The sequence below is a fragment of the Phoenix dactylifera genome, chromosome 3, assembly GCF_009389715.1.
Source record: "Phoenix dactylifera cultivar Barhee BC4 chromosome 3, palm_55x_up_171113_PBpolish2nd_filt_p, whole genome shotgun sequence".
Lineage (NCBI taxonomy): Eukaryota > Viridiplantae > Streptophyta > Magnoliopsida > Arecales > Arecaceae > Phoenix > Phoenix dactylifera.
In genome coordinates, this window is record NC_052394.1 from 199,734 (window position 1) to 217,983 (window position 18,250).

The 18,250-nt window shown below is 40.3% G+C and overlaps 2 protein-coding genes across 6 annotated transcripts; both read left to right on the plus strand.

The window, feature by feature from the left end:
- Nucleotides 1-606: 606 nt before the first annotated feature.
- Nucleotides 607-13,658, plus strand: LOC103715678 (serine/arginine repetitive matrix protein 1). 5 transcript variants are annotated; one of them, XR_005510860.1, is made up of 17 exons: nt 607-746; nt 868-957; nt 1,311-1,433; nt 1,506-1,673; nt 1,757-1,843; nt 1,984-2,123; nt 5,847-6,392; nt 6,474-6,596; nt 6,717-6,956; nt 7,049-7,153; nt 7,253-7,453; nt 8,864-9,429; nt 9,529-9,852; nt 9,976-10,038; nt 10,208-10,278; nt 10,409-10,523; nt 13,428-13,658. XR_005510860.1 is itself a non-coding variant. In XM_039124090.1 (12 exons), exons 1-12 carry the CDS (start codon nt 726-728, stop codon nt 9,645-9,647), a joined length of 2,628 nt encoding a protein of 875 aa, XP_038980018.1. In that variant the 5' UTR covers nt 607-725; the 3' UTR covers nt 9,648-9,879. The 5 variants fall into 5 exon arrangements, 1 of the variants encoding a protein (XP_038980018.1); XR_005510857.1 differs by having other exon boundaries at nt 8,864-9,852; XR_005510859.1 differs by having other exon boundaries at nt 7,271-7,453; nt 8,864-9,852.
- Nucleotides 13,659-14,007: 349 nt separating this feature from the next.
- On the plus strand, nt 14,008-18,250 carry LOC113460899 (protein PLASTID TRANSCRIPTIONALLY ACTIVE 16, chloroplastic). Its single transcript, XM_026807924.2, has 5 exons — nt 14,008-14,697; nt 14,831-15,295; nt 15,385-15,453; nt 16,464-16,522; nt 17,578-18,250. Exons 1-5 carry the CDS (start codon nt 14,245-14,247, stop codon nt 18,089-18,091), a joined length of 1,560 nt encoding a protein of 519 aa, XP_026663725.1. The 5' UTR covers nt 14,008-14,244; the 3' UTR covers nt 18,092-18,250.

Sequence of the window (18,250 nt, forward strand, 5' to 3'; positions counted from 1 at the left end):
ATTTTTTTTTGTCTTACAATCATCGATACATAAGTTACTATAGTTTCATGCCTTCTAGTTAGTCAGAACTTATCCTCATCTGGATCAACCTAGCAGCGATGGATGGACCTTTTACCTTTGCAATATCCTTTGGATGGCCCAGCACTCCATGCTAATTACAAACAAGACATGCAAGTCCAACTTGCTACCACTTTGCCTCCTCTGCATCAAAATAGAAAAAAAAAGGAACATTATGTTTGACACATCTGAATGTCATATTGGAAGTTTTTTTTTTTTTTTTGGTCTGAAAAAATAGATTATTGGAATGGACATCTTACCAGTTACCATGCTGTTGATATGCTTTACAAAAATGTAATTTAGTTGGATTGAGGCTATGGGCTGAATAGGCTTATCCTTCGGCCTGTACAAGGCGATGGGTAGCCCGAACCCCGGACAGCGAGGCCCAAGCAGGCCTGCTCGTAAACCGCAATACCAGAGCCCTAGCCCCAGCGGGAAGACACGGATTGGACCTTGACGGTACCATTTTCGTAATTTTGGACTTGCAGTCAGGGCCTTTTCGTACGGAGAAATATAAATAAGCGATCGCCCCCTCAACGCTGTCCTGGACCCCTAGATAGGCTTCCGCAAGAAACCCTTGCAGCGGAAGAATCCGAGGCGCGTGGGCGTGACTTCCCTTCGCCTTCCTCGTGCCGAAGCCGTTCCGGTTCTTCGCAAAACCCTAGAAGATGTCGGGTGGATTCTTCCGGGTGAGCGGAATCCTCTCCCTTATCCTGTCTATCCTTCGATCTCCTTCGCCGCCTTAGTTCGAATGTCTTGCAATCTAGCGATGGGTTAGGGTTTTAACGGTTTTCTTGGCATCGATTTCAGGGAACCTCGGCGGATCAGGACGCTCGCTTCTCCAACAAGCAAGCGAAGCTTTTGAAGTCACAAAAATTCGCACCGGAGCTCGATCACGTGGTTAGTGCGTCGATTCCACAAACTGATTTTGATCTTTTGATTTCCTTTAGCGTTCGTCCGTTATCTAGTATCTACTTGACGGAATCTTCCATGAGGACTTTAGGGTTTTGGCAGAATAGGATGATTTGGAAATTCCTGCCAGCACCGTACGTTGTTCCCTGTAAATTCTAGAATTTTCAGTACAAACTAGTTTTTTTTTTCTTAAATTTTTTAAGGGAAAGGCGGGCAACAGACCATCAGATCAAACTAGAGCTTTTATGGTTTGGTAGGAGATCGAAGTCGTGAAAAGAGCCCCTTTTTTCCGTTTTATTTGTCTGGAACTGATTTTTTGTTATTTTATGCTCGATGCGTAGGTGGATATGACGAAGGTACAGATGGATGTGATAAGGCCATGGATCGCAACGAGGGTGACTGAGCTCCTTGGATTCGAAGACGAAGTCCTCATTAACTTTGTTTATGGTCTTCTGGATGGCAAGGTTTGTACCATCACTGTTTCATGCACATTCATCGAGAATTATGATTAACTGTAATCAAATTATATCAAACAGGAGGTGGACGGGAAGCAGATGCAGATCCAGCTTACTGGGTTTATGGAGAAAAATACTGGGAAGTTCATGAAGGAGCTCTGGGGTCTACTGCTTAGTGCTCAGAATAATGCCAGCGGGGTTCCTCAGCAGTTTTTGGATGCCAAGAAAGAGGAAACAGATAAAAGAAAGGTTTCTCTAAATTCTTAGCATCGAGTTGTTGTTTCTGTTGTGCTTTTGTGTCCTGAACTATCTAACTCTTTGATGTTTTGTAGGCGGAGACTGATAGAATTGCTCAGGAAATTCAACAGAGAAAAGAGAAAGAGGGAAGAGAGTTAGAACAAGAGAAACAGAGGAGGATGGTAACTTAACTTGTCTGAGCAAGTATTCTTGTTGTTTAATTGAGGAATCTTTTTGTTTGACTTGGGTTTGTCTCTATGCCATTCAGCTACCTTCTCCGATTATTTGGGTTCATATCCTTCTTTACCTCAAACTACTGTAGGACGGGGCAGCTGACAAGTCGAGGTCTTCTACTGCGGTTTTGGGTTCAGTTTCAAAGCGATCACCGCGAATGGCTTTTAGTGTTCACCCTGAGGATGATAGAGAAGTGGACACTGGGCACGATTCAAGATCAAAAAGCCAGTAAGCAGCCACATGCCTTCTTTCATCCCCCCTCCCCTCTTATCGTTAATACAAGACAGCAGTTCATGTCATGTTCAAGGAGCAATCTGATCACAGTTACAGTTGTTTAGGTTAAAATTCTTCAAAACCTTGCATGCATCAGCTGATCTTAATGTAGTCATATAAACTTCTTTTTCCTCCTAAGGTTTATAAAGATTTTGATCATTAATTTTACCCTTGCAAGTGCTCAACATTTAAGCATGTAAGTTCTATGTTTTTTGTAGATATGGCCAGACATCATACTGAAGCATTGAGTAATCTATGCAACAACTTACAGCTGTTTTTAGATTATCCCCCTCCGCCCAGCCGCCAAATTTCCTTTTTCTGCCCCCACCTCTTTTTCCAACATATTACCCTTCCAGTCATTCTTATTGCTATTATTATCTAGGCTGAGGGCAATGCGTTTATTTTGGCCAAGATCTTGGTTTGTATCGGTCGGCTGATACGAGATGTTTCAAAAATCAACCCAAATGTACCTGATGATATGAACTGATATCTCCTGAAACATTGGTTAAAATGGTGGGTTGTATTGTCTAAGATATTTTAATTGCATTTATTAATGCGTTATGGGTTAATGATAAAATCAAAGACAACTTCATGTTCAGCGCTTCAGGTATTGCTCTGGTCAGATCCTGAGGACAGAAGGTTGGGACTGCTAGACATGGCCATGACTGTTGGAGTCTAAAACCGTTGATGGCCAGATCTGGTTCATGGTGTGGTGATGAAGATGAAAATGGATTGTTTCAGTTTCTTTTCTCTCCTTTTTTTTGGGAGGAGATAGGTAGATGATGGGGAGGTGCGAAGAAGAAAGGTGGGTGGGTTCACAGCATGGATGGTGTCAAAGTAGGAGAAGGGCTCAATGGAGAAGGGAACAAAAGGAGGAAATCAAAGGAAGAGGTGGTTCTTCAAGGTGAGGTGAGTTTGGATGGTCTTATGAGAAAGGAAGATGAGCTATCCATGGATGGTGGTGGTGGGGACTGGCTTGGAGGAAGGGGAGGGGAACAGAAGCGGAGTTAGTCTTCTTAGAAGGAAGTTAATTCTTTTTCTCATGTCTTGGCTGAAATTTTGCTGATTTCCCGATATTTCGGTCGCCAGACATCATCCTTGATAATGGAAATTTTAACTTTTCTAAATTATTTCCACCCTCGATTGCGGTGGAGAAGTAACCTGATGTCTTGATTATATTGGTATCAGGAACCCACTGAGATAATCGAGATATCCAGATTTAAAATTTTGGCAGGAAGGTGGAGAATTGAGGAGGGCAGGTAGATAGTAGCAGAAAAACATTGCTAAAGAGGGATAATAGGAGGACCGAGAATATTTTTGGCTAGCGAGCTTGCTATATAGAACAAATAGCTTTCATCTCGGTTCTTACTTCTTAGTGTACATGATCATAGATAGTCGGGGAATGGTTAAGAAACAAAGAGCAGAAAAGAAATAATGAAAGAAGATCAGAAAACAGGAAGTAAGATTTAATTAAAACGCTTTCCTGATTGATAGAAAAGGAAATAATATGCTCCCAAATCATAGGAGAAGGGAAAATAATTTTAAAATAGAAAAAGATGACTGGACAGTTTCCTTTCGAGAGGGAGAAAGATTAAAAGATTTTGTGCATATAATCTGGTTGATCACTCTATTTATTGAGGATGATAGGGCTTCTAGGCATGCGTAGACGGAGACATAGAGCAAAGGGTTCTAAATTCATGATTAGTCACTAAATATCAGAACTTACAATAGAAGATATGCTGAATGACATCTTCTGATTGTGGTGAAAAGCAGAAACATCTGCATATATTTGTTATATTTTTCGGTTCTCCTATCATTCATTAGATTCCCAAAATTTGCCATCTATTAAAGGCAAACTAGATTCTTGTTTGTCATAGGATATGATGTTAGCTGATTGACATTGTTATCGTTAAACTTTCCATTTATTTGTTGATATATTTGGATTAGATTGATTTTTTATGGTTTATGTTTAAATCTTGTTAACTAAATGGCTTCTTTGTCCCATTTACTCTTTTACTAAGTTCCAAGGCGATAGTGTTAACTGAGAATCACTTCTCAAAATGAACAAAAAGTTGAATTGTATTCTCTCTTTTGCTTCCGTAGTTCACGATCCCCTCCGTCCATCTGTCCTGTTTCCACTTCATGTGGAATAATGAAAGTTGGGAAATAAAAGAAGGTTGTATTTTGTCCTATGTGGCATGGATGATAACTAATGCTTGGAAATTTGTGTCAGGTTTTTTACATGCAGGAATTTTAATTTCCTACAATATAAAAGGATAATTCATTTGTTTGCTTTGGAGGTTTAGGATAGCTTCTAAATTCGAAACAAGTTGCTCCGTATACACATTGACTTGATGTGCTTCTAGAAACTTTTTTCTCCTGACTTATTTTTATGCCATTATATTTTCTTTAATTCCACTTGCAAGAAAGTACTGCAGATTGCATCTGTAGCAATTGCTCTTTGCTGGAATGACTGTGGCTGTACGCTATGTGTATGCATCTCTCTCTCTTGCATGCTGATGAATTGTGCACAGAAGATGTTTCATACTCTCTTTTTTTCACTTTTATTTTGAGAATTGTTATTATCTTGTTTATGTGGAGTGCTTTGTCATTTTGTCATGAAGTACCATTGATGATTGAACTGTTTGGCATGTTTTACTTGATGTATTAAGTGTGGTGGAGCCATTATGTTGTTGCCTACTTAAGTATATCTAGTAAATCTTTTTCAGCATGTAAGCATTTTCCACTATTTATTGTAGCTTATGCTTTTTACCAATTTTTCTCTGAGGTAAAGATCGGTTTAGTATTTGTTGGTTCTGAGTTGGGGCATAAATCGGTTGGCTTTCTGATTACGTATGCCTCTCATTAATAAATAATATGAAGGCAGCTGAAGTGCTCGTTATGCATTTGTTTGTTGCATGGGCTAGTTTTTTTCACAAACTAAATTATCCCTTTTTCTTTAGGCACTCTTTATCTCCATTTTCAAATGATCATTTCCCACTCTCCATTAATACCTTTCTTCGGTTTGATTTTTAATATTATGCTTATCTTATTATGGCTATTATTACCGATAGCTGATAGCGTTAACATGTTACTTTAATTTTCCCTCTAGGCGGACACCTTCTCCAAGTGGATCATTCAGCAAATCGTTTTCAAAATCTTGGAGCTACTCAAAGTTCCTTCCTTTTTTCCTATCAGTTTCATGCTTTCTTCATATTGTTTGTGATTTTAGCAACCTATTCTGTAGTAAGATGACCTTTAAAATTATTTGAACATGACAATGGCAGATATTTGAGTAGTTCTAGCATCTATTGCATATCATGACTTTGCAATATGAGATATTTTGGTATGATGGCCACAATGTGAAACATGCCTAATCAATTTCTTGGTGGCCAGCCATGAAAATGGACCAAAATTACCAAAAAAATCCTCTTCAGAGTATGGTACATACTTCGTGAAATTTGTCAATTCATGTTCTGGGAAGTGTTCTTCATAACTATGATTATTGGTTCTGTTCTGCAAAAGAATAAAGTTTTTGAAATGAGAATTATTTTATGATGTCGTTTGTTGATGATTTAATATTAGCTTAGTAAGCTTTTATCTTTTATGTACTTTATAATTTATTATTGCATTGATTGTTTTGTTTAAGCGTAATTGACAAATGGCTCCTTCTATCAGGGAAGGACGTAAATCAAGGAGCGTATCTGGTTCGTCTCAGTCTCAAAGGTATTCAATTTCTCCTAAGAGGCGGCATCGCTCACCATCCAAACGGTCTATATCTTCTGAGAGGCGATACAGATCTCCACCTCGACGGTCCATTTCTCCTCGCCGCAGGCATTCACCACGGTACGCTCGATCACCTTTAAGACAAAGATCACCTCATACTAGGCGAAGATCAGTTTCACTCTCCAGGCACCGATCTCCCTCTCCTGTCCGGCGGAGATCTCCTTATGCACGAAGAAGATCTCCATCATATGCATGGCGCAGATCTCCTCCCTTGCGTCGTAGGTCTCCAGTTCAAGTCCGCAGGAGATCACCTTCTCCCTCTCGTTATAGGTCCCCTATCCGACGCAAGTCTTTGTCACCAGCAAGGCGCAGATCCCCATCTCCTTTAAGGAGAAGATCGCCCCCACCTAGGTCTCCAAAGCACCGAAGAAGGTCACCTCTGTGTTCACCAAGAAGTCGTGTCAGGGATTATGAAACATCTCCACGGCAAAGAAAGAGGTTCTGATGCATATTGTTTACTGCTTTGTTTGGATTAGCTGTGCTAATGTACTTGCATCTGACGTGGTAGTATTTGTGCAGGAGGCGCAGTCCATATAGGAGCCGGAGTCCGTCATATCCATCTCAGAGTTCGAGCAAGGAGATTGATAACCGTATTGAGGGCATTGATTCCAAATATTATCGTGATGGATACACATCTCAGAGGTAGTTCTTATTTGCATCTCTGTCATTCAGTTCATCTTCCTTCTGGTATTTTGTTGAGAGGAAGACATGCAAATCTTTGTAATACACTTACTCTTATCACACATCTCCCAATCTCTATAGGTCTCGTGAAAAAAAGTTACCTGTTCATCATACCGTGGATAGGGCAGCGACTGAACGCCCTGTCTCAGGACGCAAGGTTTCAGAATCACGCCGACTTCCAATTTCTTCAAGGTCTCCCAAACGTGATTCAAGAAATCAAAATGACATTCATGATAGGGAGCATGGTGTAACATCTGAAGAATCTCCAAATCAGTCAGAGTCACCATCCCGTTTGCGAAGAATAGCCCCAAGAGGAATTAGGTCTGTGTCTCTAATAATTCATGTGGTGTGAATATCTAGTGCTTCTTCTCCTTTCCTCTACTGATTAAGTTATATTTTGTTTTTCTTTAAAGATCTTGTAGCCCTTCGGAGAGTCCTGTTAAACAAACTAGAAGACAGATGCCTCGTCGTGACAGTCCAGAAACAAATAGAGAAAGAGAACAACCCAGTTATGGCAGGTCAAACTTATTTTTACCATCTCTTGCTCAACTTTCAAATTTTTCAAGTTCAATAATTCTCATATTTATTACAGTTTGCATGGATATTCTAATTTTTAGGGAGGATGCTTATCATAGGTCTGATTCCTCGTGCAAGAAAAGAAGAGATTCACCTGCTAATGTGCAGCAAAAGGATTCCCACGCCAAGGACTTCAGTCCACAAGAGTATTCTTCTGGAAGATTGGCTGATGACTACTCTCCAGCTGCCCAAGGTCAAGCTCGTAACTTGGAAATCAGAAAGAAGGAACATGAGGAAAATAGGTGATCACAACCTCTTTGCCTCCTCCATCTCTCTTCTCACTTGTTTACCCATTTCATTTTTTGTTTATTAATGGTGGCAGTTTGCCCATCCATTCTGTTCTGCTTTCCTCCTCCTTACTATTGCATTCTGATATGTGCATGCACAAATGCATTTTCATTTTTTTTTTTATCATGGAACAGGCTGTTGGGAGATTGATTCAAGGTAAAATAACATATTTGCAGCATTTGTTTTTGTTAGAGAAATAAGTATTACACATTTTGAGAGCTCGTCATGTCTTGTACCAACAATGGTGTACTTCCAGAAGTCTAGACATTCATTTTTGTTTCATTTTTGACGTTTATTGACATCTTGAATGGAGCAGTAAGGGTCAGTAAAGCGAAACTATATAGTTGACTTGAAGTTCCTATTATGAATGTGTATTGATCAACCTGTTCTGGTTGATGTCTATAAGTTGTTGGTTGAGTTTCTCAGGTCTCTTGTTATGCAGTCTATTCCAGCAACTAACTAGTACTTAATGAAATCTATATGAAAATAAGGAAACATCAATGCACGAAATGTGCATCTATTGCTTGGTTAGGAGCAGCTAATAGGTGCTTTTGGAGTATGGTCCTTTAACTTGCAGGAATCTACAAGGTTCAGAGTAAACAGGTTTTGCAGCATCTGCTAGTTGTGGACAATATTACAGGGACTTTTGTACAAGTATCAGGTGTTGCTATGTGTCTAAGGAGATCCCTCTATTCTATTAGAAACTTTTTTTTTCTTGCAGACACAGGTGTTATACCAATACCCAATTCTAAGTGTTGGGTGCGGGTATGTGGGGATTAATTAAAGGGTCTGAATAACATTTAATGTACACATGGCTGTGAAACATACTTCTCGTATGTAGTTCACATGATATTAGGCAATTTTTTTTTTGGGAAGCTTGCATTGGAGAAGCTATTGGAGAGTGCCTTTGTTGCTGCCACCTAAGCAAGCTCTTCAATCGTAGCTGCCTGCTTGAATTCAAGCTCTCTCAGAAGTTTTCCCACTACTAATGTGATATAATTCAGCAGTTATAATGGAAAAAGTGGGTTCATGTGGAAACAGTTGGGGCTCCCTGCAACTTTACTGATAGGGAGTCTTTTCTCCTTAATTTAGTCTTATCATACTTCATTCGTCACATACATTTTCAGAAACTGCATCCATCTTGAAAATGTCCACTTTCATACAGGGCAGCAATAAGATCCTTTTGGTCTGTATTTGATACATCACCTACTCTATATTGGATGCATTGCGCTGATCCCTTTGATAATTGAGAGGTCTATGCATCCAACTTATTTTCGCTGAAGTTGTGTTATCTAGTACTCTTGTGAACTGTAGGATATGTATGAACAAACATCTAGTAATGATTTTGACATTTTGTTTGGCAGTGAAGAAGATCTTCCTGAAAGGCATAAACGGCTAGTATTACAATCACCAGAACAAATAGAATATGGTCCTGGAAGAATAGTAGATGAAAGCTATCCACCAGATAACTTCTATGATAGACAGCGTTTGGCTAAGAAACATGTGAGAGATGCATCTTCAGAGGAAAGGGTATCCAATGAGCACACAGTGAAGAGCATCTATGGTGATGGTTATGCAGTTAAAGCTGCAAAACAATCACGTTCAAAAAGTGATGAGTATAGGGAATCACGTTATGAAACAGAATCTGATAAAAAGTTCAAGAAAAAGGTGGACCAGAGCAACCAGTTCGATACCCATGATTCTGATTCTGAAGAAATTGGTGCCCATAGATACCAGGAGATGGAAAAGCGAAGGCGCAAAAGGTCTGATAAGCATAAAAGAGATTTGGACGACAGTTCTGAGTCTGATTTTCAGATAGATGACAAGAAGGAGGCCAAGAGAAGAAGGAAAGATGAGAAAAGGCTACGCAAGGAGGAGAGGCGTCGCAGGCGTGAAGAGAGGCATCGCAGAAAGTTAGAACGTCGTGCAGGCAAGCATAAAGTGAAGTCTGTGGATACTGTTACTCCCCCTTCAGATTTGGAGAAAATTTATAATGATGCTGATGGATCAAATGATGATGGTGCCATAGGAAAGCATCCTCATCTAGGTGACATAGAAGAAACAGAGTCGGAGCAGAAGAAGCTTGAGATCGAGCTGCGAGAAAAGGCCCTAGAATCTCTCAGAGCAAAGAAGGCTATCAGTCATTAAATTAGAATATCTGACTTTTGCTTTTTACCATGCATTCATATGTTCTGTAGAATGAGATATTCACCATAAGGTGTGAGCATATCCTTTCATATAGCAGACTGTTTGATGGAACCTGTGTTTATTCTGGCAGCTGAAGTGGATAAATGAGGATTCCTGAGCTGTATTTTGTGGCATCCTAGTTCAGACTTAGCTGCTAGATTTTCTGGTAATGTTTGCCCTAACTTTGTTTGGATGATTTTATTGTCTTGTAGGAGTTCTAATTACTTGGAAAAAGAGCCGACTGTTTGTTTGTTTGTAGCTAATATCCAGTAATTGGTACTCTTCCTAGGATTTCATATGGTGATCATTGTAGTGCAAGTTTAGTACATTTCCAGTTGAAAACTCTTACAAGGTATCACAGGAACCATCATTTATGTAATTTTTTTTTCAAGTTAAGACTTAGAATGTTGACATTGATGAAGGAAACAACATTAGCAGATATTAAATCTCCAAGATTTAAGTTGCTGGCTATTTCCTGTAGTTGAGGTTGAAACTAAAACAGTTTTGTGATTGACTGATAGATGAGAATATTTTCAAGTAAGACTTGGTAGAGCTGGCAATGTGCAGAACCACCTTTAGAACCTCAAATCAGGTGAAAGTCGCACATGCTTTATAGTTTTCCACAGAAAGATTTAGCAATTATGATAAAAGCTATGCTTAATGTAATTAATGTGATTAGTTACATTGTTTTTTTTTTGGTTTAACCTCTGGATGATTGGCAGCTGGACTCGTTTTGTGGACTTCGTAAATATGCATCGGGGTGCTATAAGCTTCCATCACATCATAGCTTCATAGTCATGCCAAGCTGATAATTCCCTTTATGGAAGTCGTTCCAGTGTATGTACATGTGCTGTAAGAATAGATGTTATGTTTTATATGTTTCAAAATTGATACCGTTGCAACTTGACAGCTAGTACATGTAAAATCTTGCTCTACATCCAGTTATTGCAAGTAAGATTTTGGGGAAAGAAACTTACTTGAGCATAATTATTATGCATTTCATCGTATTAATTCTTGATATGATTTATCTTTCTATTATAGTCATGCTAAGATAGTGATTCTGAGCTGTTGACTTGAAATTACTGCCTAATGTTGGGAAAGTAATTATAGAGCTCTTGTTGGCCCATCAATTATATTATATACAGTTTCATGACCAAACACACTATGTCTATTTATGGTGGCACTTTTCCTTTTCTTGCGAATGCAGTGACCTATATGAATGTGTATACCTATAATCTTAGGTTCAATACGGAGAAATTGTTTGAATGGCTGAATTTTTAATCATCTTTATCATGCATAGAAACTGCATGTTCGAAGCCAATATTGTTGAGCTATTTTTCTGACAAGGCCATTTACTTCGTAATTAATCTTCTTGTTTTGATTTTTGAAAAACAAATGATTCTTACTGGTTTCTGCAGTTTGAGTAACTATTGCAATTGCACAATTATAGCTCAACATGTGGCGAAGTTCTAAATTTGATTAATTCTTGTACTATTTTCCTTCTGATTATGCTGCATACTTTATTTTCTACTGTCAGCATGTTGTATTGAATTTTTGTGATATTTATATGCTCATAAGTCTTGTCTGCTTTGGTTTTCCCATGTATCCTGCAAATCAAGTAGTTAATTGTATATTGGAGTCTTCTGTTCATCTTGGAAAAGAGAAAGCCTGGCCAGCACTCAGCATGAATCCCCAAGTTGTAGGATGTTGGCATGGTGGACTTGGTAACGCATGGTGTCTATATATTGCTAAATTATTAAAATATATAAAATGCTTAGAATAGCTCCTGAAAATAGTAAGCTTGTTACTAGGGGAAGATGGCAAATTGTTCCTCTTTTATTGACACATCTGAAAGCTTGATTATTATCATGGTGGCAGCTTGTCAGAATCATTGAAATACTCCAATTTATCCTGAGCATTTTTTATAACTTTCTTATTCCATCTAGGGTCATTAAAAAGAAGAAAAACACGATACTGGATTTTACCAAAATTCATGGTTTGAGCCACAATTTCATGAACTGATCTTAGCCAACACTGCTTTCCCTTTCCACTTATAGGAGCTACCAATATGTTTCAGTTATGTTCGTCATCCACGTTGTCAGCATCATGTGATGTTCGTGGCGTAACAGTGTGTTGTGACGTTGTCTGCAACAAGTGGATGTTCTGGGCACTAATAGTCATTAGCTGACCCCAAGATTTAGATTACTATGTTGTTAACCTAATTACTTCCACTCATCACGTGCATATTTGCCCATTGATGTTGAATTTGCTCGCCTATATTTATGTTTTTTCACTATTCTCCTCTTGGCATATGGAGTTGCCGGATCAGCTTCATATGCTTCATGCACGCAAAAATCAGCTTAATGCCATCATGCAGATTCCTAGGTGTGAAACACCTTTGCAATTTTAATCAGTATCAGATGAGTGATGGAAAATATAGAGTGTAACAAAGTTATTTATTTTAATTTCGATTTTTTATTCATTGAAAGTTATTCACTTGACAGAACTTTGTTCTTCCAGTGAGAATATTTGTGCACAGACATTTGAAATATATTGCAAATCATTACAGCGAATACTTGGAAGATACCATAGACTCAAAACTAATTATTTTTTTTAGTGTTACTATATCATATATGAGATTATTGTTTAAACAAAAGTTGGAAAAAGCTAAAATTAATTTACGTGATTAATAAATGATTTAAGCAAATAAGGTATCAAAAATTGAACTTATAAATAGTTTTAACCATGTTTATTTAATCCTCTTTTTCCATGCTGGGTTCTCTCAATCATTGGTTTATTCAGTTCCAGCTCTGGATTTGCTGATCATCCGTTTGTATGTTAGTTTTGGCTACCATCAAGTGATTGAAACAATGAAAAGAGACTTCGATCCAACATTCCTTCAACAAAACAACCACCAAGTCTGAACTTTGCATTGTCAATTTCATTGCTTGATGCTTAATTTAGTGTTGGTCCATATTAGATCAGGTTGGATTTGACTTGTAAATGGGGAATGGGACAATAGATGCGAATATTGCTTGTTCTTAATTTGCTGGAAACAGAATAAGAGAGTTGCACTAAATTAAATGGGCTCAGGATGGACTAGTACACAGTGATGCACTCCAAGAGAATGCCCTCTTGTATTATTGCCTTCTCATAGTTTTCCTATTGCTGTTGTTAGATACGGCAGAATATGTAGCTGAACAACTGACTTTTTATGCCTACATTATAGTAGACCGATACACCACTTTATAGGGTGACGGACTCCTAGACAAGGATCTTATGCATTATTGCCTTTTCATGGTTTTCCTATTGCTGCTGGTAGATACGGTAGAATGTATGGCTGAACTTCTGTAACTTGAATTATGTCTACATTGTAGCATTGCATCTTTATTGTGGTATGCAATTTTTCATCTTTTGTTCGGTCTTTTGTCCTAGTTCGTGGATTTTTTTTTTTATGTTTGTGTGAATTGTCATGATTGGGTTATACAAAGTGTGAACTTGTGTGCGGCAATTGTCATGATGTGCTTCCTCGTAAGCGTATATATTTGTCTCAGCACGCTAAACATTTTGATAGATCCAAAATGCTGTATATAGAATACAAGTTGTTTGAAAAAAAGTTGTGAGAATCATATTTCCTGACCATTAACAACCTAATATGATGAATTTTCATTATTCTGTATCCATATACTGGATAATCTTGGTAGATGATGACTGATAGACTGATTTTATGGTTGGATATAGGTGGATCGTGCTTTTGGGATAGATGGTACCGTTGCGCGGTGGTTGTAGCAGTTCAATCTGGTGCTAGAGTTGCCGTCCTGCTAGATTTTGCGTTGGGTTTATGATAACTAATGGAGAATTACTTTGCAAAAGAAAAACTGGAAAAGTATGAGTGGAAACATGCGAATTAAGTGGAAAGACTCATTTGGTGTGGATGATTAAATAGATAATCTAAATACGATATATGTTTAATTGTTTGTAGCAGTATTGTAGTAACTGGTTGCCGTGTCCTGGCCGCTCCACCGCCACAGATTGACCTCTCTCCGCTATTCAGTCCACCGCATTCTTCTCTGTCCTCTTTTCCTGTAAGCCAAAACCTTCAAAAGATTGGCGCCGGCAATAACAAACGAACCGCAATTCTGGGCCAAAAGCGCTGTCTTGATTGTTACGCGGATGGAATGGTGCTAAGACATCATCATTCGAACGTTCATTAATCAACCTGATTGTTCTTTCAAACTTTTTGCAGGCACATATGCTCTGCATTCCCCTTCTGGGTTGGATCTTCTATTCTCTCGGGGTCACGGGGTCTCTTACCCATGAAATCTAGCCAAGGGCTGACCCCCATGGTGGGGCTGGGGGACTGCTCAATTGTCTGGTGTCAAAAATCCTGTTGCAGATAGATTGTTGGCACGCGGCATCATTTTATAGGACTACTATCTTCCATCCCATCCAAATATGCGGATGTCAGCAACTCAACCTTCACCAAGGCTCGGCCCAGCTCGCCTCACCTGTGTGGCGGGAGGAGGCTGTTGCATACAGTACGCTCTCCCTCTCCTTCATGGCTCCGGCCCTGACCTCCAGCTCCTTCACCTCCAGCTCCTTCCGCCTATCCTCTGGTCTCGGTGCCAAAACCGAATCCAAGGTGGCTCCGAAGGCAGCGTCCGTTATATATGCTAGGCAGAACCTGTTTGGGTTCGGAAAGCGGAAGAAGGGCGCATCCGAAGACGAGACCCAGGCCGAGCAGGGATCTGCAAAGCCCAACCGTTTCTTCATCGATTTCGGCAAGCTTGGAGACGCCAAGTCCGTCATCCCGGTGGTGAGCTCTCCATCCACGTCTCTCTTTCTCAGCCCGAGGCGAAAGGATCCGCGAACGGTGTTCGTTGCGGGTGCCACGGGACAAGCGGGCGTCCGCATCGTCCAGACTCTCCTCCGTCAAGGCTTCGCCGTCCGGGCCGGCGTCCCCGACCTCCCCTCCGCCCAAGACCTCGCCCGCATCGCTGCTACCTACAAGGTGAGCCCATCTGATAACGACACCTTCCCGGATTTCTTGGATTGGAGCGAGGGTCGATAATATGTGGTGTCCACGCGCGTGAGAATGATGTAGAAGAAATTGGTATCACTAGAACCGCCCGATGTCTTGGCAGGTCATCGCGCCGGAGGAGTCGAAGCGGCTCAACGCGGTGGAGTCGACGTTCGAGGAGCCGGAGCCCATCGCCAAGGCCATCGGCCCCGCCACCAAGGTGGTGGTGACCATCGGCCCCGCCGAGAAGGGGCCCTCCGCGGAGGTCACCACCAACGACGCCCTCCAGGTCGTCCGCGCCGCCCAGGTGGCCGGTGTGGGCCACGTGGCCGTGGTCTACGACTCGGCGACCGGGATATCAGGGCCGTCCACCTACGACGTCCTGGACGGGATCACGTCCTTCTTCTCCAACCTCTTCGCTCGGTCCCAGCAGCTGACGCTGGGAGAGTTCCTCTCCAAGGTGGCGGAGACGGACGTGAGCTACACCCTCATCAAGACCTGCCTGACCGAGGACTACGCCGCGGAGAGCTCCCATGCCTTGGTCGTCTCCAAGGAAGGGACCAGCGCGGGAGCACCGACCAATTCCAGGGTGCCGACCCGATCCCGACCTAGTATGATCGATTGCTTCACGTAGTTGCGTTCTTCCTCACCGTCACTGGTGGTCTGTGCGTGTTTCAGGTGGCGAGATCGCAGATTGCTACCCTCGTCGCCGACGTTTTCTCCAATACTTCGATCGCGGAGAATAAGGTATGCAGCTCTGCGACACATTTATCATTACAGAATCGGGATGGCGTACGGCTGCTCTGCTATATATCTAGGCCATCTATTTTTAATTACCCGGAATTTACTTCTGGCTACGCTTTCCTAAAATGGCATTTATCAGATTCTGGTCCATCGGGTGGCTTAACACTTCAAACTAGCTGCATTTTTTGTTTCTGAAGAAAAGATCGTTTGGTGCTCAACTTTTACCAACACATTCCTCTTCAATTTTTAGGCAAGCTGGTGTCTTCTTACAAATATGGGAGATAAGGATTAAAACGGACGATGGGTCTCATCGGAGTCATAACCTTGTTTGGTTCTGTTGCCTTGCTTCTCAGTCCTGTCATTTCTTCTCACTCCTGCAAAGGTTATTGTTGATCGTTATGGAGCCTTGGCTACCCCCCTTAACTCTGTACCCAGTTTTCTCCTTCAATCGCCGTTGAGAGTGGATCTCCTTTGAATACCGACTTCATGCTTTTTCTGCATGTATACATATAATATGCATAATCTTTTCTCATTTGGAGGAAAATGAAAGAGAGAGATGCTGGCTGATTTTGTCATAAAATACCTGATGGTAGGCTTACAGACTAAATTTTTGTTAAATGGAGGATAATTCTGTACCAATCATGTACAAGACTGGAAAGCATCATGATACTCAACCCATTTATAATTAAACTACCTAATGCAACTAAATACTGACTGATTTACTCCCGAAAAGTTGTTTCCTTTAACATTCAGTGATCTTGTGTAAATCATTCGAAAGAAGACATATATCTGCTGTTTCTATTCTGCTAAACCAACAAGCTACATTACCAAGGACATGATGTTTTAGAGCAACTTTGAGAATGCACAGTTCTTAGTACCAATGCTATCTTGGGTACCTAAGATGGCCAGCAATCCACCTGAAAGCAAGTTAGTAGCTGACTGCCATTTAAAGAAGTGCTAAGGATTTCTTAAACTCATGCAGGAGATTTGAGCTTTTCTGTTGTTACTTTCAGGTTGTTGAAGTCTCTACCAACCCATCTTCAACCTCAAAGCCAATAGTTGATCTTTTCAGGTGATTGGCTACTTCTCTCGCATTTTTTTTTTAATAAAGTTTTTTAAGCCTTAGTATTGGTTAGGAATTTATGCAAACCTGTGCTCCTTGCACCGCCAAATCATAGTCACCCAGAAAATCATAATAATTCGAATGTCTCCAAACACCAAGAAAATCTACATCTTGAAAGAACTTCTCATTTGAACTGTCAGGTTTTTACTGACAGTGGCACGAGCAATCTTATACAACTTGGTCACGACTCCTATTCTAAATTTATTAATTTTATCAATAATTATTTTTATAATTATTTATTAAAAATCAATATCCATGTATAAAATTTTAAATATAATAGAAATTATTACTTCAAACTACATAAATACAAGCATCAAATGATTTGAAACTCTTATTGGATCTTTTAACTAGATCTTGTAAACAAGTTGTTGGTGAGCATTGAGCTTGGCTGTATCATGAAGAAGCCGAGCTTGAGCTAGGCCTAACTTGGTTCATCTTCGAGCTTGTTTTCCACCCATAATTACAAGAGATAAAGCTCCCATGAAGGACACAAAGATACAAATAATGAGACAAATTGAAGATAACCAAGGTAGGACTACTGCATAAAGAATAGCCTTCAGGGAATAAAATCTCATGCTTTCTTCAGTGTGATGCTTTACTATTTAATTCTCTGCCAGATCAGTATATCTGCCTTATGGAATTTGAATTCATAGATTTCAACCTTAGGGATGGTTGCTTATAATCGATGTTAAAGGTAAGGATCAAACCTATGCCTCTCTGTTTAGGAAACAGATGCCCTGTCCACGGAGCTACAGGCACTTGATAAAATGCTTTTACAGTTAGTGTTATCTATTAATCGTATGCAACATAGTTTCTCAATGGCGCAGTATGGTAAACAATTCTAATTTTAAAAAATATGAAGTTTCGCTTCTTGTCTTATATTTATGAAATGGCTAATATCAGATCATTGTGTTCGTTTCCTCCCATTGACTAGTCTTGAACATAAAGCTTTATATATGTAGCTTCAAGCATTTTTAAGCCAAGCCAACTTTCCCTGTTTTCAGCGCCATTCCTGAAGATGGAAGAAGAAAAGCGTATGCAGAAGCTCTGGCAAAGGCGAAGGCAGAGGAGGAAGCCATAATAGCCTCAGAGAAAGCTCGCGAAGCAGCAGAGGCTGCTAAGAAGGTTGAAGAAGAGATGAAGAAATTGTCAGAGAAAGAAGCTCAGGCTGCTAGCGTCGCCGAAAAAGCTCGAGAGAGAGCAGAGGCAGCAGGGACTTCACTGGACGAACTCTTGAGTAGGGCGAAGGGATTTGGTGCAGACTTCTCGTGGGGGAAACTGAGTTCGCAAGTAGCGACTGCAGTTTCTCAGAAGACTGAGGACAAACCAAAAACACAAATTGCCACCATCAGAGGCCAGGCCAAGGCTCGAAATCTGCCCCCACAGAAGGCAGTCATAAAGCAACCAGCACAGAAACCAAAACCTAAGCAGCCAGATGGCCCCGAAAAAAAACCAGAGGTGAGGAACGTGTTTGGTGGCCTTTTTAAGCAAGAAACAATTTACATGGATGATGACTGAGTCTCGCAGAGTTTTTGTTCAGAATTGCATGGCATGCGTCTTTTGAAACTATTGAGGGACTTGTTGAAAGCCTATTAACATCCTTTTCTTTTCCTTTTTTTTCTTGAATTGAAGATCTTCCTCGAAAACTGTGTAAAATGAATTATTTCTTGCCCACCA

Excerpts from the sequence above, each read along its gene's own strand:
- LOC113460899 (XM_026807924.2), top strand. The coding sequence starts at position 14,245 with ATGGCTCCGGCCCTGACCTCCAGCTCCTTCACCTCCAGCTCCTTCCGC. Across the intron at positions 14,698-14,830 it reads GCATCGCTGCTACCTACAAG|GTCATCGCGCCGGAGGAGTC; the intron begins GTGAGCCCATCT and ends ATGTCTTGGCAG. Across the intron at positions 15,454-16,463 it reads CTTCGATCGCGGAGAATAAG|GTTGTTGAAGTCTCTACCAA; the intron begins GTATGCAGCTCT and ends TGTTACTTTCAG.
- LOC103715678 (XM_039124090.1), top strand. The coding sequence starts at position 726 with ATGTCGGGTGGATTCTTCCGG. Across the intron at positions 1,844-1,983 it reads AAGAGAAACAGAGGAGGATG|GACGGGGCAGCTGACAAGTC; the intron begins GTAACTTAACTT and ends AAACTACTGTAG. Across the intron at positions 7,454-8,863 it reads AAGGAACATGAGGAAAATAG|TGAAGAAGATCTTCCTGAAA; the intron begins GTGATCACAACC and ends TTTGTTTGGCAG.